General features: G+C 49.5%; 1 protein-coding gene across 1 annotated transcript; it reads left to right on the top strand.

Annotated features, from left to right (window-relative positions):
• The first annotated feature begins 2,431 nt into the window (after positions 1-2,431).
• LOC129715481 (lysophosphatidic acid receptor 6-like) lies at positions 2,432-23,475 on the top strand. Its single transcript, XM_055665364.1, has 2 exons — positions 2,432-3,067; positions 22,490-23,475. Exon 2 carries the CDS (start codon positions 22,510-22,512, stop codon positions 23,473-23,475), a length of 966 nt encoding a protein of 321 aa, XP_055521339.1. The 5' UTR covers positions 2,432-3,067; positions 22,490-22,509.
• The last annotated feature ends 4,067 nt before the right edge of the window (positions 23,476-27,542 follow it).

The following is a 27,542-nucleotide window of genomic DNA, read 5'->3' as shown; positions in this document are numbered from 1 at the left end:
GGTTTCCGTTCAGGTTTCCTAAGTGGGACAAGGGCATAACAACTCTCTCTTAAATCCATCCAGTGACTTGGCCTCCACGGCCCTCTGTGGCAGGGAATTCCATAAATTCACAACTCTCTGGGTTAAAAAAGTTTTTTCTCACCTCAGTCTTAAATGACCTCCCCTTTATTCTAAGACTGTGCACCCTGGTTCTGGAGGTGTCCCTTTATCCTGCTTCTGACCACTGTGGACGGCTCAATAGTAATCATATATAATCTTTCCGCTGACTGGTTAGCACGCAACAAAAAATTTTCACTGTACCTCGGTACACTTGACAATAGATCAACGTTGTCAAGAAAAAGAGTTGGGTTTGGTTTAGTTTTGTTTATTATTGTCAGATGTACCGTGTTACAGTGAAAAGTGTTTTGTTATGTGCTATCCAGTCAGTAGAGAGAATTACACAATTACAATCGGGCCGTCCACAGTGGACAGATGTAGGATAAAGAGAAAAACATGATAACATTCAGTGGAAGATCAAGTCCAGTAAAGTCCTAAAGGGCCTGTCCCACGAGCATGCGACTGCATGCGGCAAGCGCGACCTAACATAGTCGCTTGAGCCGTACGGCCTCACGGGGCGGGGCCGGTCCCACTTCGATCGCCGGAGCCGTATGGAGTTGGTCCCGACATCGCGCGGGGCTCCGAAAAACTGACCGTGTTCAAAAATTCCGTGCGGCAACGGCCTACCGGCCCGCAGCTGCATTGAGGCCGTACGCACCGTCTCGACAGGCGTGCACAGCATCTCGACGTCGTACGCAGCGTCTTGACGCCGTACGTTACGCGCAAACTTCCCGCGGACTTCGCTCGAACTTCACGTCAACTGGTACAGGATCACTTGACCTCCGCGCGGACCCCGCTTCCAGTTTGGTCGAGCTCGCTGCATGCAGTCGCATGCTGGTGGGACAGGCCCTTAACTCAAACTCAAACACGTGCGGGCAGAGGATATTAATTTAACGTGGCTGGACACAAAATGCTGGAATAGCTCAGCAGTACAAGCAGCATCTCTCTGGAAAGAAGGAATGGGTGACGTTTCGGGTCAAGACCCTTCTTAAATTGGCATCTCATGTTCGGCACGGATATTGTGGGCCAAAGGGCCTGTTCCTGTGCTGTACTCAGTTCCAAGGGTTTCAGATCTCGATAGGGAGGAGTGTTACGATACCTTAACCTGTGGATTCACTGGTTGGGATCAGAAGGAGAGAGGGATTGGGTCAGCAAGAGGGAGTGTACACATGAAGTTCAGGGAATAACCCGACACCATAAACGAATGAATGACTGATGAATGAATGAATGACTGAATGTATGCATGAATGTATGAATGAATGATTGACTACTTTACAAGTCACAGAGCAATTCTTTGCTTGCGTGCGCAGGGTATGCAACTAGACGCCACATAAAGGGCACTGACAGAGTAAAGGGCCTGTCCCACTAGCATGCGACTCCATGCGGCAAGCGTGACTTAAAGGGCCTGTCCCACGAGCATGCAACTCCATGCGGCAAGCGCGACCTAACGTGGTCGCTTGAGCCGTACGGCCTCGCGGGGCCGGTCCCACTTCGATCGCCGGAGCCGTATGGAGTTGAGCGGAGCTGGTCCCGAGATCGCGTGGGGCTCCGAAAAAATGACCATGTTCAAAAATTCCGCGCGGCAACGGCCTGTTGGCCCGCAGCTGCCTCAACGCCGTATGCACCGCCTCGACGCCGTACATCTCGCGCGGACTTCCCGCGGACTTCGCTCGAACTTCACGCCACTCACTCGACCTCCGCGCGGCTCCCGCTTCCAGTTTGGTCGCGCTCGCCACATGCAGGTCGCATGCTCGTGGGACAGGCCCTTTACAAAATACACTCATGCCGGGTCCCCCTTTGTTCTCTCCCAACATGTGTGTGCGTATATACACATATGCACATATACACATATGTACACGCACATATACATACAAATAACAACAAACAAACAATATTAGTGCAAACGTACAAAGCCAATGTCCACAAGTCTGTGGTTCAGAGCCTATTTGGAGGTTGTAGGCTTCAATAGTCAGATGTCTGTTGGGAGCAAGCTGTTCCTGAACCTGGACGTTACGATTTGCAGGCTCCTGTTCTTCATCACATAAAGGGTGGTGGGTGTATGAAGCGAGCTGCCGGAGGACGTAGTTGAGACAGGGACTATCCCAACTTTACAAACATATATAGACAGGTACATGGACATTGCCATAGAGGGAGTACAGATAAGGTTCACCAGACTGATTCCTGGGATGTCAGGACTTTCATATGAAGAAAGACTGGATAGACTCGGCTTGTACTCGCTAGAATTTAGAAGATTGAGGGGGGATCTTATAGAAAATTACAAAATTCTTAAGGGGTTGGACAGGCTAGATGCAGGAATATTATTCCCGATGTTGGTGGAAGTCCAGAACTAGGGGTCAAAGTTTAAGGATAAGAGCGAAGTCTTTTAGGACCGAGATGAGAAAATCATTTTTCACACAGAGAGTGGTGAATCTGTGGAACTCTCTGCCACAGAAGGTAGTTGAGGCCAGTTCATTGGCTATATTTAAGGGTTAGATGTGGCCCGTGTGGCTAAAGGGATCAGGGGGTATGGAGAGAAGGCAGGGTCGGGATACTGAGTTGGATGTTCAGCCATGATCATATCGAATGGCGGTGCAGGCTCGAAGGGCCGATTGACCTACTCCTGCACCTATTTTGTATGTTTCTATGTTTCTATGTCTGTAACTGTATCTTTATATCTGTGACTCGAAGACTGTAAGTGCTTGCACAACCGGGGAGGGGGGTGGAGAGATATATCGTTTTCGTAGCTTCCTGATAGGAGCGAAACATCTCATCTGTTTCCTGCGAAAAGTCTCATCTCCTCGGAAGCTACACGTCCGATTCCCTTGCTCCCACTTCACCGTCTCCTCCCTCCCCACCTCCTTACACCTCCCTCTCCCCGGAACCATCCAGGAACCCCTCTTGTCTGATGGTCAGAGGCACTGCAAGAGGGAGTGAGCGCAGAGGAGGCGAGGAGCAGCGAGTTCGGGCTGAGGTGAGAGCGTTTAACCGCTAGATTTGCGCTTTTCTCCATAGATGCTGCCTCGCCCGCTGAGTTGCCCCGGCGTTTTGTGACTCCCTCCCTGTCTCACTCGACAGCTCGCCCCCTTACTCCACAATAATGCAGACTCGTCATCTCTGGTATATCATATGTGCCAGGAGAACCTGTCTCCCGCAGAGCCCAGACTGCTGACGAGACACTCCCGGTGTCTCCCTGTACACGGTGGCGGCAGCGGGTAGAGTTGCTGCCTCTACAGCGCCAGAGACAGCGGTTCGATCCCCGACCACGGGCGCTGTCTGAGCGGAGTTTGAACGTTCTCCCCGTGACCTGCGTGGGTTTTCTCCGGGAGCTCCGGTTTCGCTCCAAAGACGTGTAGGTTTGTAGGTTGCCCATTTCCATCGCTCCATAGATGCTGCTGCACCCGCTGAGTTTCTCCAGCATTGTTGTGTACCTTAGGTTTGTAGGTTAATTGACGGTATAATTGTGTACGATATTATAATACATGAAATATGAAATTAGAATGACGAATGCAAAGGCTTGGGGATGTGTGGAGGATAGAGTGTATGGTGGCGTGAGAGGGATGTATGGAGGGGTGTACAGAGGGGAATGGAAGGGCTGGAGTTGTACAGGGTCTTGGTGAGACCACAGCTGGAGTATTGCGTACAATTTTGGTCTCCTAATCTGAGGAAAGACATTCTTGCCATAGAGGGAGCACAGAGAAGGTTCACCAGACTGATTCCTGGGATGGCAGGACTTTCATATGAAGAAAGACTGGATAGACTCGGCTTGTACTCGCTAGAATTTAGAAGATTGAGGGGGGATCTTATAGAAACGTACAAAATTCTTAAGGGGTTGGACAGGCTAGATGCAGGAAGATTGTTCCCGATGTTGGGGAAGTCCAGAACATGGGGTCACAGTTTAAGGATAAGGAGGAAATCTTTTAAGACTGAGATGAGAAAAACATTTTCCACACAGAGAGTGGTGAATCTGTGGAATTCTCTGCCACAGAAGGTAGTTGAGGCCACAGTTCATTGGCTATATTTAAGAGGGAGTTAGATGTGGCCCTTGTGGCTAAAGGGATCAGGGGGTATGGAGAGAAGGCAGGTACAGGATACTGAGTAGGATGATCAGCCATGATCATATCGAAGGGTCGAATAGCCTACTCCTGCCCCTATTGTCTATGTTTCTATGTTTCTATGATGGCCTCATAAGGTCCTGGAACTCATGGACCAATCTCGCTGCTACCATCGGGAGGAAGGTGCAGGAGCCTGAGAAACGCGATCTCCAGGTTCAAGAACAGCTTCTTTCCATCAACGTCAACCTCCTGAAATACCCTGCCCAAAATCAACCACACCCCTGCCTCAGTATTGATGGCGTTCGACCCACTCGGCTCAATGCAAGCGCAGCAGTTTCTGCTATGTTATGGTTTAGCTTCCCTAGACTAACCGATAAGCTCATTTGCATCATGTTTTTGTTGCCATTGCAACTAACGTGCTTGTGAAGCTGCAATGTCATATTTGTGGTTTATATCTGGGTCATAGAGTGATAGAGTGATTTTGTGGAAACAGGCCCTTTGGCCCAACTTGCCCACACCGGCCAACATCTCCCAGAGTCCCACCTGCCTGCGCTTGGTCCATATCATAGAAACATAGAAACATAGAAAATAGGTGCAGGAGTAGGTAATTATTAAGCGATTTGAGTATAAGAGTATTGGGGCTAAAGGGATCAGGGGGTATGGAGAGAAGACACGTATGGGATACTGAGTTGGATGATCAGCCATGATCATATCCGAATAGCCTACTCCTGCACCAATTTTCTATGTTTCTATGTAACCGAACACAATACCCCAAAAGCACTCACGAATGTCTTATACAACTGCAACATGACCTCCCAACGTCTATACTCAACAGCTGAGTGCACTCTAGCATTCTGTGTCCAACTTCTATACTCAACGATCTGTCTGATCAAGGCCAAAGTGCCAAAAGCCTTTTTGACCACCTTATCTACCTGCGACTCAACCTTTAAGGAACCATGCACCTGCACTCCTAGATCCCTCTGCTCTACAACATTCCCCAGATGCCTACCATACTTGCCTTTGTTAGGCACCCCAAAATGCAACACCTCACATATCTCTGTAAGTATTGTCATAGGAAGGCCCAACACAAACTGGGGGAGCAGCATCTCATATTCCACTTTGGCAGCTTACACTCCCAGTCGCACGAATATATTCCCTCTGTCTCTATCCCTCCCCCACCCAAGTCACACCAGCTTCTCGTTCTCACCCAACAAACAGCTAACAATGTTTCCTTTATCATCATTACTTTGTAGTGATCATCGTTTTATCGTTCTATATCTCTCTCTATATCATCAGCGACATGTCTCGTTTCCCTTTCCCGTGACTTTCAATCTGAAGAAGGGTCTCGACCTGAAACAACACCCATTCCTTCTGTCCGGAAATGCTGCCTGTCCTGCTGAGTTACTCGAGCTTTTTGTGTCTCTCTTTGGAGTATATTTTATCTCTGATTTGCTGTTAACTTCCCCCACCTAACAATGATCTATTCTACATTATCCATGATCTCCATTCCCTTTGTCGTATTTTCACACCTTACGCTTCCCTATCTATGTATCTTTCTCTCCCCTGACATCAGTCTGAAGAAGGGTCTCGACCTGAAACGTCACTCATTCCTTCCCTCCAAAGATGAGGGAGGATCTTATAGAAACTTCCAGAATTCTTAAGGGATTGGATAGGCTAGGTGCAGGAAGATTGTTCCCGATGTTGGGGAAGTTCGGAACAAAGGGCCACGCAGTTTAAAGATCAGGGGGAAATCTTTTAGGACTGAGATGAGAAAAACATTTTTTACACAGAAAGTTCCATTTTTTACGCAGAGAGTTCCAGAGATTCACCACTCTGTGTGTGACAAAAGTTCTTCAAACCGAGATGAGAAGAACTTTTTTCACACAGAGAGGGGGTGAATCTCTGGAACTCTCTGCCACAGAGGGTAGTTGAGGCCAGTTCATTGGCTATATTTAAGAGGGAGTTAGATGTGGCCCTTGTGGCTAAGGGGATCAGGGGATATGGAGAGAAGGCAGGTACGGGATACTGAGTTGGATGATCAGCCATGATCATATTGAATGGCGGTGCAGGCTCGAAGGGCCGAATGGCCTACTCCTGCACCTAATTTCTATGTTTCTATGTTTCTATGTTAAAGTGGTGAATCTGTGGAACTGTCTGCCACAGAAGGTAGTTGAGGCCAGTTCATTGGCTATATTTAAGAGGGAGTTACATGTGGTCCTTGTGGCTAAACGGATCAGGGGGTATGGAGAGAAGGCAGGTACAGGATACTGAGTTGGGTGATCAGCCATGATCATATTGAATGGCGGTGCAGGCTCGAAGGGCCGAATGGGCTACTCCTGCACCTATTTTCTATGTTTCTATGTAAGTTGTGAAATGCAAAGCTTTTTAGTTTAGTTCAAAGATAAAGCATGGAAGCCAGAGGGGACCAAAGGAGGAGAGGAACAGGGAGAGGGGAAGGGGAGAAATTGGTGGGAGTTCAGTTGGGGCACAGGGAAGGAGAGAAGACAGGGGAAGGAAAAGGAGGAGAGTGGGGGGGTGAAGAAAAAGGGTGGGAGGTTTGTGGTGGGGTTCAGTCGAAGGATATCAAAAATTTGAGAATCCAATTTTCGTAAGAATAATAAGAATAAGGGGTCGGCCACTTAGGACTGAGATGAGGAAAACGTTTTTCACCCAGAGAGTTGTGAATCTGTGGAATTCGCTGCCACAGAAGGCAGTGGAGGCCGATTCACTGGATGTTTTCAAGAGAGAATTAGATTTAGCTCTTGGGGCTAATGGAATCCAGGGATATGGGGAGAAAGCGGGAACGGGGGTACTGATTCTGGATGATCAGCCATGATCATATTGAATGGTGGTGCAGGCTCGAAGGGCTGAATGGCCTACTCCTGCACCTATTTTCTATGTTTCTACGTACCGTTGGATTGTGAGTTACCCAAGCGGAACTTGAGGTCGGCACGGTGGTGCAGCAGTAGAGTTGCTGCCTCACAGTTCGATCTTGACCACAGGTGCTGTCTGCACGGAGTTTGCACGTTCACCCCATGACCACTTGGGCTTCCTCCAGGTGCTCCGGTTTTCTCCCGCATTCCAAAGACGTGCAGTTTTGTAGGCGAATTGGTTTCTGTAAAATGTAAATTGCCTCTAGTGTGCAGGAGAGAACTACTGTACGGGGTATCGCTGATTGGCAACAACTCGATGGGCTGAAAGGCCTGTATCTCGAAACTAAACTTAGCATGAGCCATATCCTTCAATTCCTTTCAATTCAATTCCATGTGCCTATCTAAAAGCTTCTTAAATTCCACTATCATATCTGCCACCTCCACCACTCCCGACAGTGAGAGAATGGGACTTGCATAGATGGGGCATCTTGGTCAGCATTAATGAAACATAGAAAATAGGTGCAGCAGTAGAGGCCATTCGGCCCTTCGAGCCTGCACCGCCATTCAATATGATCATGGCTGATCGTCCAACTCAGTATCCTGTACCTGCCTTCTCTCCATACCCCCTGATCCCTTTAGCCACAAGGGCCACATCTAACCCCTTCCTATCAATAACCCGTGCCTACCTTCACCCCCTATCCCTTGACTCCACTAGCCCCTAGAGCTCTATCTAACTCTCTCTTAAATCCACCCAGTGACTTGGCCTCCACTGCCCTCTGTGGCAGGGAATTCCATAAATTCACAACTCTCTGGGTGAAAAAGTTTTTTCTCACCTCAGTCTTAAATGGCCTCCCCTTCATTTTAAGACTGTGTGTGGCCCCTGGTTCTGGACTCGCCCAACATTGGGAACATTTTTCCTGCATCTATCTTGTCCAGTCCTTTTATAATTTTATATGTTTCTATAAGATATTCCCCTCATCCTTCTAAACTCCAGTGAATACAAGCCTAGTCTTTTCAATCTTTCCTCATATGACAGTCCCGCCATCCCAGGGATCAATCTCGTGAACCTACGCTGCACTGCCTCAATCACAAGGATGTCCTTCCTCAAATTAGGAGACCAAACCTGTACACAATACTCCAGATGTTGGGCTGAAGGACCTTTTTCTGTGCTGTATGACTCTATGACGAGTGTGAACAGGTGATCACTGGTCGGAGTGGACTCGGTGGGCCGAAGGGCCTGTTTCCACACTGTATCTCTAAACTAAGTTGAGTATAGGAGCAGGGAGGTTCTACTGCAGTTGTACAGGGTCTTGGTGAGACCACACCTGGAGTATTGCGTACAGTTTTGGTCTCCAAATCTGAGGAAGGACATTATTGCCATAGAGCGAGTGCAGAGACGGTTCACCAGACTGATTCCTGGGATGTCAGGACTGTCTTATGAAGAAAAACGGGATAGACTTGGTTTATACTCTCTAGAATTTACGAGATTGAGAGGGGATCTTATAGAAACTTACAAAATTCTTAAGGGGTTGGACAGGCTAGATGCAGGAAGATTGCTCCCGATGTTGGGGAAGTCCAGGACAAGGGGTCACAGCTTAAGGATAAGGGGGAAATCCTTTAAAACCGAGATGAGAATAACTTTTTTCACACAGAGAGTGGTGAATCTCTGGAACTCTCTGCCACAGAGGGTAGTCGAGGCCAGTTCATTGGCTATATTTAAGAGGGAGTTAGATGTGGCCCTTGTGGCTGAGGGGATCAGAGGGTATGGAGAGAAGGCAGGTACGGGATACTGAGTTGGATGATCAGCCATGATCATATTGAATGGCGGTGCAGGCTCGAAGGGCCGAATGGCCTACTCCAGCACCTAATTTCTATGTTTCTATGTTTCTATGTTTTTATGTTTAAACTAAACTATACTACCCCATTCGCCCCAGTGGCGCAAAGCTAGAGTTGCTGCCTCACAGCGCGAGAGACCCAAGTTCGATCCTGACTACGGGTGCTGTCTGTACGGAGTTTGCATGTTCTCCCCATGACCTGCGTGGGTTTTTCCCGGGTGCTCCGGTTTCCTCCCGCACTCCAAAGACGTACAGGTTTGTTGGCTAAATGGCTTTGGTAAAATTATAAAAATTGTGTAGGATAGTGTTAGTGTGCGGGGATCGCTGGTCGGCACTGACCAGGTGGGCCGAAGGTTCTTGGTTCTTGGTCCTCCAAAATATTCCAAATGGAATTTAAACTGGACGTGGTGAAGGAAGGGCTTAAGCCAGAAAGGGTTATTGGGAAGAAAGAGCTACTTTAAATGTAGTTGCATCTGGTTGGGTAACTATAGTTGGGTGGAGATTATTCCATGCTTTAATTGTGCGGGGGAAGAACGAATTGCTGTACACATCTGTCTTTGTAGCTGGGATCACAAATTGGATCGAATGCCCTCGTCTGCTCCTAATTGGTTTGGGTTTGGTGTAGGTCTTGTAGTCTATGTCGAGCTGACCATTTAACATTTTGTAGAAACGTTAAGGTCAAACGGTGAGCTTCACGTGTGTGTGTGTGTGTCTTGGAGAGGGTTCCTTCCACCCCGACCAGAGAATTCAGAAGTTTGGTGACACTCGCTTCTCTCTCAGAGGTGTTAGTAACAAATCGAGCTGCCTGTCTGTCTTTGGACACCTTCGATGGATGACATGTTTTTATCTGTGTATGGGTCCCATGCTGCAACTGCGTAGTCCAAATGAGGTCTAACGAGGGTGAAGTATAGCTGAATGGCCTTTTTTCCGTGCTGTAGCTCTAAAATAAAAAAAAAACGTGGACACAGGGAGAAAGTCGAAACATTGTCCCAGAGGTGGGAATTGAACGTGGATCTCTGCAGTGCCTCTACGATCTGAGCAGGGCAGCACGTAGTTGAGGTGATGAAATGACAGATACATAACAGCAGTCTCATTTCCGGCTGTGGTGATCTACAGATTACATCTCTCATATCCATTTCCCGCAACATTAAAGGATGTCTTTCCACCATCGCGCCTTAAGGTACTTTCGTAAGTTGTCGGAGAGGAATTAGGCCATTCGGCCCATCAAGTGTACTCCATTCAATCATGGCTGATCTAGCTTTCCCTCTCAACCCCATTTCTCCCCATAACTTAGAAACATAGAAAATAGGTGCAGGAGTAGAGGCCATTCGGCCCTTTGAGCCCCAACTGGACCCACCAATTTCTCCCCTTCCCCTCTCCCCGTTCCTCTCCTCCTTTGGTCCCCTCTGGCTTCCATGCTTTATCTTTGAACTAAACTAAAAAGCTTTGCATTTCACAACTCTTACATAGAAACATAGAAAATAGGTGCAGGAGTAGGCCATTCGGCCCTTCGAGCCTGCACCGCCATTCAATACGATCATGGCTGATCATCCAACTCAGTATCCTGTACCTGCCTTCTCTCCATACCCCCTGATCCCTTTAGCCACAAGGGCCACCACTAACCCTCTTAAATATAGCCAATGAACTGACCTCAACTACGTTCTGTGGCAGAGAATTCCACAGATTCACCACTCTGTAAAAAATGATTTTCTCATCTCGGTCGTAAAAGACTCCCCCCTTATCCTTAAACTGTGACCCCTTGTTCTGGACTTCCCCAACATCGGGAACAATCTTCCTGCATCTAGCCTGTCCAACCCCTTAAGAATTTTGTAAGTTTCTATAAGATCCCCCCTCAATCTCCTAAATTCTAGCGAGTACAAGCCAAGTCTATCCAGTCTTTCTTCATATGAAAGTCCTGCCATCCCAGGAATCAGTCTGGTGAACCTTCTCTGCACTCCCTCTATGGCAATAATGTCCTTCCTCAGATTAGGAGACCAAAACTGTAGGCAATGCTCCAGGTGTGGTCTCACCAAGACCCTGTACAACTGCAGTAGAACCTCCCTGCTCCTATACTCAAACCCCTGGCACCTGTACCAATCAAGAATCTGTCAATCTCTGCCTTAAAAATACTCAATGACTTGGCCTCCACAGCCATCTGGAGCGATGAATTCCACAGATTCCCCACCCTCACTAAAGAAATTCCTCCTCATCTTTTTTGTCATGGTACGTCCATTGATTCTGAAGTTACATCTCTGGTCCAAGACTCCCCCACTAGTGGAAACACCCTCTCCACACTCACTCTATCCGGGCCTTTCACTATTCAATAAGTTTCAATGAGGTCCCCCCTCATCCATCTAAATTCCAGCAAGTACAGGCCCAATCACATGTTAACCCCGCTCATGACCCTGCAGTATCAATGTTGATTTCTCTAGTTCAAACTCATTTCCATATTCATTCTTGTAAACCTCCTCTGGGCCCTCTCCGACCTCACCACATCCTTTCTCAGATATGGGGCCTAAAACTGCTCACAGTACTCCAGATGCAGTCTGGCCATTAAGGGCCTTTCCCACGAGCATGTGACTCCATGCAGCAAGCTCGACCTAACGTGGTCGCTTGAGCCGTATGGCCTCGCGGGGCCGGTCCCACTTCAATCGCCGGAGCCGTATGGAGTTGTGCGGAGCTGGTCCCGGCATCTCGCGGCGCTCCGAAAAACTGACTGTGTTCAAAAATTCCGCGCGGCAATGGCCTGCCGGCCCGCAGCCGCCTCGACGCCGTACGTCACGCGCGAACTTCCCGCGGACTTCGCTCGAACTTCACGTCACTCACTCGACCTCCTCACGGCTCCCGCTTCCGGTTTGGTCGCGCTTGCCGCATGCAGGTCGCATGCTGGTGGGACAGGCCCCTTTAGCACCTCCGATTTCTGGATTCACTCCCCGTTTTGAAAACAGTGTATGCTTCTATTCCTATGACCAAAATGCATGACTCCACAATTTGCCAAGCTCTGTTCCATCTGCCACTTCTCTCCCAACCTGTCCAAGTCCTTGTACAGAATCCCTGCTCTCACTGTACTACTTACTACCTTAACGAGACACGGTGGCGCAGCAGTAGAGTTGCTGCCTCACAGCGCCAGAGACCCAGGTTCGACCCTGACCTCGGGCGCTGTCTGTATGTGCAGAGTTTGCACGTTTTCCCTTTGACCACGTGGGTTTCCTCCGGGTGCTCCAGTTTCCTCCCACACTAGGTCAGTTGGCTTAGTATCAGAGTAAAATTGTCCCTCCTGTGTGCAGGATAGTGTCAGTGTGTAGGGATCGCTGGCCGGCATGGACTGAAGGGCCGAAGGGCCTCTTTCTGTGCTGTATCTCTAAAACAAAAACTAAAAACTAGAACGTACTGGGTTGCAGGTTAATTGATTGTGTGTAAATGTAAAATAGATCCCTAGTGTGTGCAGGATAGCATTAGTAGTCGGTGTGGACTAGGTAGGCCGGGAAGCCTGTTTCCGCACTGCACCTCTAAAACTAAAAATACTAAAACTACCGATTTGACTAGCAAGTTAATTCAGAGTAAAGGAGGTAAACTCTACTCAACTACAACAGCTGATCCACAGCACAGCACAGGGACAGGCCCGTAGGCCCATTGAGAGCTGCGGTCTCTTGTACATGGCATACAGGTAAACCTGTACAGGTAAACCACAAATGCTGAAACCACCTGTCTTACCACAAAAATCAAACCGCTTTTCTCTCACCCCACAGCATGCAGTGACGAAAGCGAATGCTATGTTAGCATTCATAGCAAAAGGATTTGAGTATAGGAGCAGGGAGGAACTACTGCAGTTGTACAGGGTCTTGGTGAGACCACACCTGGAGTATTGCGTACAGTTTTGCTCTGCACATCTGGGGAAAGACATTCTTGCCATGGAGGGAGTACAGAGAAGGTTCACCAGACTGATTCCTGGGATGGCAGGACTTTCATATGAAGAAAGACTGGATAGACTCGGCTTGTACTCGCTAGATTGAGGGGGGATCTTATAGAAACGTACAAAATTCTTAAGGGGTTGGACAGGCTAGATGCAGGAAGATTATTCCCGATATTGGGGAAGTCCAGAACAAGAGGTCACAGTTTAAGGATAAGGGGGAAAGTCTTTTAAGACCGAGATGAGAAAAACATTTTTCACACAGAGAGTGGCGAATCTGTGGCCAATTCATTGGCTATATTTAAGAGGGAGTTAGATGTGGCCCTTGTGGCTAAAGGGATCAGGGGGTATGGAGAGAAGGCAGGTACAGGATACTGAGTTGGATGATTGAATATATTGAATGGCGGTGCAGGCTCGAAGGGCCAAATGGCCTACTCCTGCACCTATTTTCTATGTTTTTATGTTTAATGGTCTCTGGTTTGTTTTACGTGGGAGGGGAATCAGGGGAAACTTTTTTATCAATCTCTTGCCTTGCCGGATGTGAATGTTTTTTCTGGATCGTGTCTCCGGTCTCTCTGCGGCCTAACACCATGGAGCTGGCGGCCTTGCCCGAGACTGATTTTGAGCCATTGACTTGCCATTGGAGCCTTTGACCCCTTGCCTGGGATCGATGCTCCAACCGTGGGGCTGGCCGAACCTCCAAGTCGCAGGAGGTTCGACCAGCCCCGACTCGTTGCACAATTCTGCGGCGCTATATACATATCTAGAAAGGCAAAATGGTGAAGGATGAATAGGTAGTATTCTTAGGCAGATGTTTAAAGATTATATTAAATATAAAAAATGTTTTTAAAAAATATTAAAAATTACAGTTACAATACACATTACAGTTCCAAATTTCAGTACGTGGATATAATAGATGGAAGTCCAGGTGTTGGGCTGTGAAGTCAGTGCATGTGTGAATTAAGAGTAGTTATGACTTTCGGAAAACAACTATTCCTGAGTCTATTTGTCCTAGATTTGATGCACCTATAGCGCCTTCCAGAGGGCAGCAGGTCGAACAGTCCAAACGCAGGATGGGAGCTGTCCTTGATGATATTCTTTGCCCTGCTAAGGCAGCGGGAGGTGTAAATATCCATCAGGGAGGGGAGAGGGCAACCAATGATCTTCTGTGCTGTCCTAGTTACCCTCTGAAGCCTCTCCCTGTCTGCCATGGTGCAGCTGCCGTACCATGCTGTAATGCAGTATGTCAGCAGGCTCTCGATGGACGAGCGGTAGAAGGTCAGCAGCAGGTTAGAGTCCAGGTTGTGCTTCCTGAGAACCCTCAGGAAGTGCAGCCGCTGCTGAGCCTTCTTGATGACCGCTGTCGTGTTGTCTGTCCAGGAGATATCAGCAGAGATATGGACGCCGAGAAACCGGAAGGTGTTGACCCTCTCCACACACTCGCCGTTGATATGTAGGGGGACTAAGTCGGTGCTGTGCCTCCTGAAGTCGACAATGAGCTCTTTTGTTTTCCTGGTGTTCAGAGCCAGATTGTTTTCTGAGCACCAGGTTGTCAACTTCTGTGGAGGAGTCGCTGTGGTGGATGTTCATGTTAAACATGTATTGGGGTATTTTGTTGCTGGGGTATTGGTCTGTCTGCATGACAATCTGAATTTCACTGGACCTTAATTGGTACATTCAGATTCAGATTCAGATTCAAACGTTATTGTCATTGTGCCGTGTACAGTACAGAGACAACGACATGCAGTTAGCATCTCACCCAGACGAGCAAAATAGAATATGAGCAATAAATATATTTCCGTGCATACAGTTATAGTAGTGCAATTAATTTTTTTTTCTGGTGGAAGGAGTGTCCGGGGGTGGGGTGATTGGCAGTCACCGAGGTACAGTGTTGAGTAGTGTAACAGCCGCAGGGAAGAAGCTGTTCCTGGACCTGCTGGTCCGGCAACGGAGAGACCTGTAGTGCCTCCCGGATGGTAGGAGGGTAAACAGTCCATGGTTGGGGTGAGAGCAGCCCTTGGCGATGCTGAGCGCCCTCCGCAGACAACGCTTGCTTTGGACAGACTCAATGGAGGGGAGTGAGGAACCGGTGATGCGTTGGACAATTTTCACCACCCTCTGCAGGGCATTCCAGTCGGAGACAGAGCAGTTGCCATACCATACTGTGATACTAATGCATGTGTCAATAAACTGGTCTTGAAACCTTGAACCTTGATTAGTGCGGGTGGCAGGAGAGTGGGGTTAGGAGGGAGAGATCGATCAGCCATGATTGAATGGTGTAGTAGATTTGATGGGCTGAATGGCCTAATTCTATTCCTGTCACTTATGATCATATCTTTGATTTCTCTCATTTCAAGTGATTCCTCCATTCTTCCACCTTAGTCCTCCCACCAGCTCCATTCTCCACATCCTTGTATCCGTGGCCATATAGGTTCATAGGTTGGGCGGGCCGCACAGTGGCACAGCGGTAGAGTTGCTCCATTACAGTGCCAGAGACACGGGTTCGATCCCGACTACGGGCGCTGTCTGTACAGAGTTTGTACGTTCTCCCCGTGACCTGTGTGGGTTTTTCTCCGAGATCTTCGGTTTCCTCCCACACCCCAAAGATGTGCAGGTATGTAGGTAAATTGGCTTGGTAAATGTAAAAAAAAAATGTCCCTAGTGTGTGTAGGATAGTATTAGTGTGTGGGGATCGCTGGTCGGTGTGGACTTGGTGGGCCGAAGGGCCTGTTTCCGCACTGCATCTCTAAACAAAACTAAATGAAAAACTGAACTGAGTTTCTCTAGCACTTTGTCTATCTTCGGTAAGAACTCATACTCTGAGCAGACAACATTTTGGCCCGAAACGTTGCCTATTTCCTTCACTCCATAGATGCCGCTGCACCCGCTGTGTTTCCCCAGCATTTTTGGGTACCTTCGATTTTCCAGCATCTGCAGTTCCTTCTTAAACAGAGAAAGGGAGTACACAGACTAGGGGACACCTCTATTAGATCACCCCTCAGCCTCCTGCGCTCCAAGTCCCAGCCTGCTCAACCTCTCCCTGTAGCTCACTGAGACTGTACCCTCCGCAGCTTGGAAGAATGAGGAGGGGCCATAATGAAACTTGTGAAAGGCTTGGATAGAGTGGATGTGGAGAGGATGTTTCCACTAGTGGGAGAGTCTAGGACCAAAGTCATAGCTTCAGAATCAAAGGACGTTCCTTTGGGATGGAGATGAGGAGAAGTTTCATTCGTTGGAGGGTGGTGAATTTGCAACAGAAGGCTGTGGAGGCCAAGTCAGTGGATATTTTTAAGGGGGAGATTAACAGACTCTTGATTAGTACGGGGGTTGTGGGGAGAGGGCAGTAGAACAAGGTTTAGAGGGAAAGACATCAGCCATGATTGCATGGTGGAGTAGACTTGATGGGCCGAATGGCCTAATTCCGTGCCTATGACCTATGAAATGCATTGTTGTAGCTAATGTGTGCATGGTTGTTCAAATAGCAGGCAGAATACCTCATCACCCCCCCCCCCCACCTCCCCCCCAAATGTTGGGGTAACCCTAGGAGACAGGCATGTCTAGGGAGAAGGAATGGGTGGCATTTCGGTTCCCTTTACCCTTCTTCAGATTGAGAATCAGGGGAGAGGGAGACTAGAGATAAGAAAGGGCGAGGTGCGAAAATGGCAGTTCAAAGCAGAAAACCAGATCAAGGAAAATGTTTCGACCCAAAACGTCGCCCATTCCTTCTCTCCAGAGATGTTGCCTGTCCCACTGAGTTTTTGGATCTATCTTCGGTAGCATATTTTGTGTCTATATTTAGTGGAGTGGTTCTTTAGTCCACGCTGTGAGATTGTGTTTGCTGACTTGCTATTAAGTTATCTATTTTGGCATCAATGTGCAAGTCATAGCACTAATCACTATCTTTAGTTTAGTTTCGCTTAGTTTTGAGATACAGCGTGGAATCAGCCTGCACCAACCAGCGATCCCTGCACATTAACACTATCCTACACACAATTCTTACATTCACCAACCCAATTAGTCTACATACCTACGTACGTTTTTGGCCTTTATAAATCAGAGCATTGAGTATAGAAGTTGGGATGTAATGTTAAAATTGTACAAGGCATTGGTGGGGCCAATTCTGGAGTATTTTGTACAATTTTGGTCGCCAAATTATAGGAAAGATGTCAACAAAATAGAGAGAGTACAGAGGAGATTTACTAGAATGTTGCCTGGGTTTCAGCAACTGACCCTGTCCCACTGTACGAGTTCATTCCAAGAGTTCTCCCGAGTTTAAAAAAAAATTAAACTCATGGTAAGCACGGAGAATGAACGTAGCGGGTACGTCGGAGCTCAGGGACGTCTCTCAGCGCTAACAGCAGGTACTCGGGAAGACTCGCTAACGGCAGGTAAGCACGGGAAGACTCGTGAAGATTTTTCAACATGTTGAAAAATGTCCACAAGAGCCCCGAGTACCGACGAGTGGCCATTACCGTAAATCTCCGAGTTCGAATCAGGGCAAACTCGGGAGAGCACTTGGAATGAACTCGTACCGTGGGACAGGGGTTGCGTGGGAGGATACCAAAGATCTCAGAGTAAACCCACACGGGAGTCACGGGGAGAACGTACAAACTCCGTACAGATAGCACCCGTGGTCAGCATCGAAACGGAGTCTCTGGCACTGTGAGCGACTTTCATAGGAAGAAAGACTGGATAACTCGGCTTGTAATCGCTAGAATTTAGAAGATTGAGGGGGGATCTTATAGAAACTTACAAAATTCTTAAGGGGTTGGACAGGTTAGATGCAGGAAGATTGTTCCCGACGTTGGGGAAGTCCAGAACAAGGGGTCACAGTTTAAGGATAAAGGGGGAAGCCTTTAGGACCAAGATGAGAAAAACATTTTTCACACAGAGAGTGGTGAATCTGTGGAACTCTCTGCCACAGAAGGTAGTTGAGGCCACACAGCTCATTGCTATATTTAAGAGGGAGTTAGATGTGGCCCTTGTGGCTAAAGGGATCAGGGGGTATGGAGAGAGGGCAGGTATGGGATACTGAGTTGGATGATTAGCCATGATCATATTGAATGGCGGTGCAGGCTCGAAGGGCCGAATGGCCTACTCCTGCACCTAATTTCTATGTTTCTATGTGAGGCAGCAACTCTATCGCTGTTCCACCTCGCCGCACGTATCGCCCATCTCCTGCGGCCGACTCGGTACCGTTTTGGCCGTGGGAGCCAGTCGTACGACCCTGGATCTCGCTGTGGTTTTGAAATGCAAGTCACGCATACATGTAGCCACGTCCTGCCCCACATCGCTCAGGCAGCCACGGTGAGAAACCATTTCACCCGCAAACTCTTGCACAAGAATAGAAACATAGAAACTAGGTGCAGCAGGAGGCCATTCGGCCCTTCGAGCCTGCACCGCCATTCAATATGATCATGGCTGATCATCCAACTCAGTATCCCGTACCTGCCTTCTCTCCATACCCCCTGATCCCTTTAGCCACAAGGGCCACATCTAACTCCCTCTTAAGCCAATTATAGCTTGGTTATATTATAGTTCATTATAGCCAATGAACTGTGGCCTCAACTACTTTCCGTGGCAGAGAATTCCACAGATTCACCGCTCTCTGTGTGAAAAATGTTTTTCTCATCTCGGTCCTAAAGGATTTCCCCTTTATCCTTAAACTGTGTGGCCCCTTGTCCTGGACTTCCCCAACATCGGGAACAATCTTCCTGCATCTAGCCTGTGCAACCCCTTAAGAATTTTGTAAGTTTCTATAAGATCCCCCCCTCAATCTTCTAAATTCTAGCGAGTTTAGGAGATTGAGTTTAGAAGAATGCAGCTTTATTTATTTTGTTTTGTTTTTAGAGACGCAGAGTATCTGTAACAGGCCTTTCGGCCCATCGAGTCCATGCTGACCAGCGACCCCCCTCTACACTGCACGCCGTCTTTAGTTTAGTTTAGTTTACTTTGAAGACGCAGTGGGAAAACTGCCCCTTCGGCCCACTGAGTCCACATCCAGCAGCGATCACCCCGGTACACAAACACTATCCTACACACACCAGGGACAATTTACAATTTTACCGCAGACAATTAACCTGCAAACCTGCGTGGCTTTGGAGTGTGGGAGGAAACTGGAGCAAACATAGAAACATAGAAAATAGGTGCAGGAGCAAAAAGGATTTGAGTATAGGAGCAGGGAGGTTCTACTGCAGTTGTACAGGGTCTTGGTGAGACCACACCTGGAGTATTGCGTACAGTTTTGGTCTCCTAATCTGAGGAAAGACATTCTTGCCATAGAGGGAGTACAGAGAAGGTTCACCAGACTGATTCCTGGGATGTCAGGATTTTCATATGAAGAAAGACTGGATAGACTCGGCTTGCACTCGCTAGAATTTAGAAGATGGAGGGGGGATCTTATAGAAACTTACAAAATTCTCAAGGGGTTGGACAGGCTAGATGCAGGAAGATTGTTCCCGATGTTGGGGAAGTCCAGAACAAGGGGTCACACAGTTTAAGGATAAGGGGGAAATCTTTTAGGACCGAGATGAGAAAAAATTTTTTTCACACAGAGTGGTGAATCTGTGGAATTCTCTGCCACAGAAGGTAGTTGAGGCCACAGTTCATTGGCTATATTTAAGAGGGAGTTAAATGTGGTCCTTGTGGCTAAAGGGATCAGGGGGTATGGAGAGAAGACAGGTACAGGATACTGAGTTAGATGATCAGCCATGATCATATTGAATGGCGGTGCAGGCTCGAAGGGCCGAATGGCCTACTCCTGCACCTATTGTCTATGTTTCTATGTTTCATTCATTGTTCTTTATCTCTCTGCACCATTGCCTATATCTGTGTTTCCCTTATCCCTAATTAGTCTGAAGAAGGGTCTCGACCCAAAACATCGCCCATTCCTGCTCTCCTGAGATGCTGCCTGTCCTGCTGAGTTACTCCAGCTTTTTCTGACTTTCTTAAACATACTGTACACCTTCTTCACCCCTCTGTCTACTTTATGTCACATTGGGACGGGGGAAAGGTTATTTTGGAGGGGGTTACTGGGCGGGGTGGGGCGGATTGGGGAGGTGGGGACGAGAAGGGTACAGGGAGGGGGAATTGAATTGAATTGAATTTCCTTTATTGTCATTCAGACCTTTCAGTCTGAACGATATTTCGTGCCTGCAGTCATACATACAATAATACAATAATAGACAACAGAACAGACAGTAAACACAAATTAACATCCACCACAGTGAGTCCACCAAGCACCTCCTCATTGTGATGGAGGCAAACGTCTTAGGTCTGCAGTCTCTTCCCTCCTCTTCTCCCTCTGCGCTGAGGCGATACCCCACCGGGTAAGTCACTGAGCTCCGCGAATGGGCCGGCTCAAACACCGCGGCCCGGGGTGGTCGAAGCTGCCGCCCTCCAGTCCAGTGGATGCAGCTGTTGATGATGTCGTCCACTGGCCCGCGGCCGAACCCCGGACTCAGGCCGCCGCCGCCAGAATGCCGCCACAGCCACGGGTGCGCCGTTCCAGCCCTGAGCCGGGTCGCCCTCACGGGTGCGCCGTTCCAGCCCCGAGCCGGGTCGCCCTCACGGGTGCGCCGTTCCAGCCCCGGGCCGGGTCGCCCTCACGGGAGCGAGCCCAGGGCAAGTCCTGACTGGCTCTGCCTCCGGAGCCTCGAGGTCGCCAGCTCCGCCCTTAGGCCTCAGCGCAGACGGAGGCAGAGAAGGGGGATACGACAAAAAAGTCGCATTCCCCCCGAAGGGAGAGACAGTAAGCCCTGGTTCACCCCCCCCCCCCCCCCCCCCACACTACCTATAGGGTGATTTCACCAAAGGTCAAATGAGCGTAGATCCCCCCTCACGTGACCGAAAATTTTAACTGGAGGACATATCTCAGATCGGTACATGTAAGTGAATGGGGAAACACACACTTTCCCACCCGTTAAAAACATGGAAAACGGCGGATTTTTGAGCTGAAATTTTCTGTGCTAGTCGGGGTGACCGTGAAGCACAGCGACCTAAATTTTCAGGCAAAAAAAAAGATAGAAAGTAAAGTAATTACAAGAGGGAACTGAAGGTAGGTAGAAAGCAGCGGAAGTGAACAGCTGACATTTGCCGTGGTGATTTTAAGATCCAAAATATCGGGAATTATCGCGTTTGCTCGCTGAATTTCATCAAAAGTAAGGCATTATTAACTGATCTAACATTATTACCGATCTGACATATGTCCTCCAGTTAAAATTTTCGGTCACGTGAGGGGGGATCTACGCTCATTTGACCTTTGGTGAAATCACCCTATAAAACCAAACCAAAACTGTTGGGGACAGCAGGGAGACAGGTTGGGGAGAGGGACTGAGGGAGTGGGTTACTGGGGTACATGGCAGAGGCTGGGGGGGGGGGGTGGGCGGGTAGGGATGGGGCATGAGGGAGGGGGGAATGGAGGGATGGGGGTGGATGGAAGGGGAGGGCGAGGAGGGGGGTTGGGGGGAGAGGGAAGGGGGCTGTGAATGGGTGAATCTACACCCACTCCCCCCGGGACATTGCCCATCACTAACACTCTCTCTCCCCTGCTTTCTCTCTCCCTCCTCCCCCCCTTCTCTCTCTCCCCCCTCTCTCTCTCTCCCCACCCTCTCCTCCCCCCCTCTTCTTGCACCTCCCTTTCGCTCGTCACCCACCCCTCTCTCCCCTTCTCTTCTCTCTCCCCTTTCTCACTCTCCTCCTCTCTGTCCCTATATCTCTCCACCCTCTCCTCCTCTCTCTTCCCCCTTCTCTCTCCCATCTCATCTTGCTCTTCCTTTTCTCTCATCCCCCACTCTCTTCTCTCCTGGCTCCTTTCTCAACCCCCTCTATCTCCGCTCTCTCTCTACCTCCCTTTCTCTCCTGAACTCTCCTCTCTTATATCCCTCTCCTCACTCCCTCTCCCCTCCCTCTCCTCTCACTCATCCTCTTTCCCCTTCCCTCTCTCCATCTCCCTATTCCTCTCCTCCTCCCTCTCCTCCCTCTCTCCCTTCTCCTCACTCACTTCCCCTCTCTCACCCTCTTCTCCCTCTCCCTTTTCTCTCATCTCTCTCTCCCCCTTCTCTCTCCCCTACTCTCCTCCTCCCTGGTCTCCCCCCCCCCTCTCTCTCTCCCCCCCCCCCCCCCTCTCTCCCTCTCCCCTCTATCCTCCCCCTCTCCTCTCTCTCCCCTCCTCTCCTCCTCTCCTCCTCTCTCTCCCCACTCTCTCCCCTCCTCTCCCTCCTCTCTTCTCTGCCCCTCTCCCCTCCTCTCCTCTCCCCTCCTCTCTCTCTCCCTTTCTCTCTCCTCTCTCCTCCTCTCTCCTCTCTCCCTCTCCTCTCCCCTCCTCTCTCTCCCCATCCCCCCCTCTCTCTCTCCCCCTGTCTCCCTCCCCCTCTCTCCTCTCTCTCTCTCTACTCCCTTTCTCTTCGCGCTCCTCCCTTTCTCTCGCCCCCCCTATTCCCTCTCATTCCTCTCTCTTTCCCCTCTCTCTCTCCTCTCTCTCTGCTCCTCTCTCTTCTCCTCTCTCTCTCCTCCTCCTCTCTCTCTCTCTCCTCTCCCCTCCTCTCTCCTCCCCTCCTCTCTCCTCCTCTCTTCTTTCCCCTTCTCTCTCTCCCCCCCCTCCTCTCTTCTCTCCCACTCCTCTCCTCCTCTCTCTCTCTCTTCTCTCCCCCCCGTCTCTCCCCCTCTCCTCGCTGCCCCTATCCCCTCCTCTCTCACTCCTCTCTCCCCCCCTTCCTCGCTCAGACCCCCGCCAGCGAGCTGCAATGTCGAACGTCAGCTGCCAGGACATAAGCCATTGGAGTGACTCTGTGTTCGCCACCGCCTACGGTCTGACCTCAGCCCTGGGTTTGCCCCTGAACACTCTGGCTCTCCTCTACTTCTTCCGCTGCGCGGCCGTGCGCTCCCACACCACTGTCTACATGAAGAACCTAGCCTGCGCCGACCTACTGCTAGCCGCCTCGCTGCCCGTCCGGGTCGCCTTCTACGCGGGCGCCTGGCATCCAAAGGCACCGCCTCGGCTGGCTTGCGAGATCTCCGGCATGGTCTTCCTGATCAACATGTACGCCAGCATCTTCTTCCTCGCCTGCATCAGCCTGGACCGCTGCGCCGCTATCTGCTTCCCCATGAAGTCCCGGCTGAGTGGGGCGAGGAGGGGAGCCCCCTGGTACAGTGCTCTGGTCTGGCTTGTGGTGGTGGGGGCCAGCCTCCCTCCCTACCTGTACCTCAAGCTGCGCGAATTGCCAGAAGCTCAACAAAACGCCAACACCTCCAACATCTCCTGCATCCGCTGCTTCGAGGACCGGCCGGCCTACGTGTCAGACCCGGCCGCTCTGGCCTTCGCCCTGTTGAATGGGTGCGTGGTACCCCTGGCCACCGTGCTGGCCTGCTCCCTGGCGCTGCTCAGGTCCGTCCGTCGGAGCCCGGCCGCCCGGCAGGACTGGCCCCGAGTGCGCAACACGGTGGCGGTCACTCTGGCCGTCTTCGCCCTCTGCTTCCTGCCCTACCACATGGTCCTCCTGCTGATGGCCGTGGGTCCGACGCCGAGGAACTTCGACCAAGCCTACCACGCTGCTGTGCCGCTGGCTTGCCTCAACACCGTGCTAGACCCCGTCTGCTACTACTTCGCCACCGAGACTTTCCAGAAGAGCCCTGGCGTCCGGGCGGTGAGGAACGCGCTGATCACCAACACGGGCAGCGATGTCCACCAACGATCAAGGGGCAACCACTGAACTCCCCGGGGATGGTGGTGGTGAGGGGGGGGGGGGGGGGGGGTTGTTGAGTAGGTGGGAGGGTCTCCATCCCACCCCCGTCCAGAGACCACGCAGAGAGTGGTGAGTCTCTGGAACTCTCTGCCACAGAAGGTAGTTGAGGCCAGTTCATTGGAAGGGGGTTAGATGTGGCCCTTGTGGCTAAAGGGATCAGAGGGTATGGAGAGAAGGCAGGTACAGGATACTGAGTTGGATGATCAGCCATGATCATATTGAATGGCGGTGCAGGCTCGTAGGGCCGAATGGCCTACTCCTGTACCTATTTTCTATGTTTCTATGTTTCTATCCCTCCATTTCCCCTCCATCCTATGGAAGTCCACAAGAAGTTCTATGGAAGTCCATGGGAGGTTCCAAGGAAGTCTATAGGTGGTTCTACTGAGTCAAGTCAAGTCAAGTCACATTTATTTATATAGCACATTTAAAAAACAACTCTCGTTGGCCAAAGTGCTTTACATTTGTTATAAGAATAGTATAGACAAACAAACTACATACATATATACATATAGCCCTCGCTCAGTGGACGTCAGGAAAGGCTTGGGAGTATAGATACGTTTTTAGTCTTGGCTTAAAGGAGTCGATGGGGGGGGGGGGGGGGGGGCAGTTCTGATGGGGAAGGGGGATGCTCTTCCACAGTCTAGGAGCTGCAACCGCAAAGGCGCGGCAAACAGCATCACTGAGGTCCATGTGACATCCTTAGGGTGTCTATAAGAGGTTCCAAGGAAGTCTAGGGAAGGTTCTACATAGGTCCATGGGAAGTTCCGTGGAGGTTCTATGGAAGCGCACGGGACATCCTATTGAAGTCCATGAGAGGTTCTATAGAAACATAGACATAGAAACATAGAAAATAGGTGCAGGAGTAGGCCATTCGGCCCTTCGAGCCTGCACCGCCATTCAATATGATCATGGCTGATCATCCAACTCAGTATCCTGTACATGCCATCTCTCCATACCCCCTGATCCCTTTCGCCACAAGGGCCACATCTAACTCCCTCTTAAATATAGCCAATGAACTGGCCTCAACTACCTTCTGTGGCAGAGAATTCCAGAGATTCACCACTCTCTGTGTGTGAAAAAAAATGTTTTTCTCATCTCAGTCCTAAAAGATTTCCCCCTTTATCCTTAAACTGTGACCCTTAGAGGTTCTAACGAAGTCCATTAGATGTTCCAATGAAGTCTATGGGGGAGATCTATGGAAGTCCATTAGATATTCCAATGAATATGGGGGAGATCTATGAAAGTCCATTAGATGTTCCAATCAAGTCTATGGGGGAAATCTAATGGAGTCCATGAGAAGTTCTAACCATTAGATGTTCTGTGGAAGTCTAATAGAGGGGACAGGGTTGAGCGTTTTGCCGGTGGCAGCTGAGTGCCGGACCCACCCGACGGGTCTGAAGGATCTCCAACCCGAAACGTGGCCTGCCCGCGCTCGCCATGGATGCCAACTGGCCCGTTTGGTTCCTCCAGCACTTTGCATCCATCTCTCTTTGCAAACCGGTGTCTGCAGTTCCTGGTGTCTGGACTGCAATGGCAGCGGAGTGAGATGCATGTCAGGAGGAAAGTCCATGGGAGGATCTACAGAAGTCCATGAGATGTTCTATGGGAAGTCCATACAGGTTCTCCAGAGGTCCATGTGACCCTTCTAATGGGTGTCCGTAAGAGGTTCTAGGAAATCCATTGGACCTTCTAGGGGAAGCCCTTTCTTAGATCCTTTCATGGTCTTCCCCTTCTTAGAAGTCCATGCGAGGTTCTACAGAGGTCCATGGGAGGTTCTGTGAAAGTCCATGGCGTTTCGATGGAGGCCCATGAGACACCTTGTGGAAGTCCATGTGAGGTTCTAAGGAGGTCCATTAGAGGCTCCAAGTAAGTCTATGGAAGGATGTATTGAAGTCTATTAGAGGTTCTATGGAAGACCGAGACATCCTATGGATGTCCATGAGAGATTCTTTGAAAGTCCATGGGAGGTTCTACAGAGGTCCATGAGAGATTGCACGGTGGCGCAGCAGTAGAGTTCCTGCCTTACTGGGGAGACCCGGGTTTGATCCCGACTATGGGTGCTGTCTGTACGGAGTTCGTGCGTTTTCCCCGTTTTCTCAAGAGATCTTCAGTTTCCTCCCACACCCCAAAGACGTACAGGTATGTAGGTAAATTGGCTTGGTAAATGTAAAAATTGTCCCGAGTGTGTGTAGGATAGTGTTAATGTACGGGGTTCGTCTGTCGGTGTGGACTCTGTGGCCTGAAGGGCCTGTTTCCAATGCTGTATCTCTAAACTAAACTAAGGAAGTCCATGATACCTATGGAAGTTCATGGAGGTCCCAATGAAGTCTATGGGAAGTTCTATGGAAGTCCACAAGAGGTGCTATGGAAGTCCATATGAGGTACTAAGGAAGTCCATGACACGTCCGATGGAATTCCACGAGGATTCTGAGGAAGTCCATGTGAGCTTCTATGGAAGTCCGTAAAAGGTTGAATCTAAGGAAGACCTTGGGAGCTTCTAGGGGAAGTCCACGAGAGGTTCTGTGGAAGTCCATAGGAGGTTCTATTGAAATCTAATGCAGTTTCTAAGGTAGACCATGGGAGTTTCAATGGAGGTCCATAAGATGTTCTACAAAAGTCAACAGGAGGTTCTGCAGAAGCCCATGGGAGATTCTAGGGGAAGTCCATGAGAGGTTCTAATTAAGGAATTCCATAGGAGGTTCTGAGGTGGTCCAGGGGAAGTGCTACAGAAGTCCATGGGAGGTTCTCAGGAAGTCCATGTGAGGTTCTGTGGAAGTCTACGCGAGGTTCTATGGGGTATTCATGGACACGAAACAGGACACAACGTGCTGGAGTAACTCAACGGGTCGGGCACCATCCATGGAGAACAAGGACATCAATTGTAAAATCTAAAGCAAAGAAGACTGTACATTGGAAAGGATGCTTGTACTGAAGATCCTTGCAACACCTGTCCGAACGAAATTCGCTCAAGAACAAACGCCAACAGACTTTGACCTTTGAGATGATCTATCTGCTGTTTCCAACCTATAAACCATGGGCGGGCAGGAGAGTTGGTTTGTAATTGTTCTTTGTCCATTGCTGTACATTGTTGTGCACCACTGCGGGTCTGTGGTGGCCATGGCTTGAATTAAAAAAGCTTGCTCGATGCACCGTCGATATGCCGATCTTCCCGAGGCCACAACTGATGAGGTGTTCCCTGCTGAGGTACAGGGAATGGCAGGGAAAGGGAGGTGATCGCTGAGGAAGGGCAGAATCCAGCGGTGAGCCTCAGCATCTTGGTCGCTTGTCAAAGTCATAGAGTCGCACAGTGTGGAAACAGGCCCAACTTGCTCACCACGTCCAACATGCCCAATCTACACTGGTCCCACCTACCTGCGTTAACTATCTAAGCCACCTCACCCTTCCTCTCTGACCTCTCCCTCTGTACCTACATATATTTTAGATATAAAGACTACATATTTTAGACTTTGGAGATGCAGCAAGGGAAACAGGCCCATCGGCCCACCGAGTCCGCGCCAACCAATGACACCCCCCTGTCTACACGCACTATCCGACACATACTAGGGACATCTACACTTTTTACCCTAAGCCAATTAACGTACACACCTGTCCGCCTTTGATGCAGGTACTATAAAAGCATTTAATAGCAAACACAGCATTTAAAAGATCACCCGTATACGTGCTCTATCCTACACACTGGGGACAATTTTACTGAAGTCAATTAATCTACAAACCTGTACAAGGAAACCGGAGCACCCAGAGAAAACTTACCCAGTCTCAAGTCAAGTCAAGTCAAGTTTATTCGTCACACATACACATACGAGATGTGCAGTGAAATGAAAAGTGGCAATGCTCGCGGACTTTGTGCAAAAAGACAAACAAACAAACTACAAACAGAATGGATCAGAATCACATATTCTTTTACATATTAAATATTGTAGGCGGAAGGAAAAAGGGAAAAAAACAGCAATTAAAAAAAAAAGCAGTAGAGTGGTTCAGTAAAGTTAGTCCCTGGTGAGATAGGAGTTTACCGT

This window comes from Leucoraja erinacea, unplaced genomic scaffold, assembly GCF_028641065.1.
Source record: "Leucoraja erinacea ecotype New England unplaced genomic scaffold, Leri_hhj_1 Leri_119S, whole genome shotgun sequence".
NCBI lineage: Eukaryota > Metazoa > Chordata > Chondrichthyes > Rajiformes > Rajidae > Leucoraja > Leucoraja erinaceus.
The sequence above is the reverse complement of the archived record's forward strand: the minus strand, read 5'-3'. Positions and strand labels throughout refer to the sequence as shown.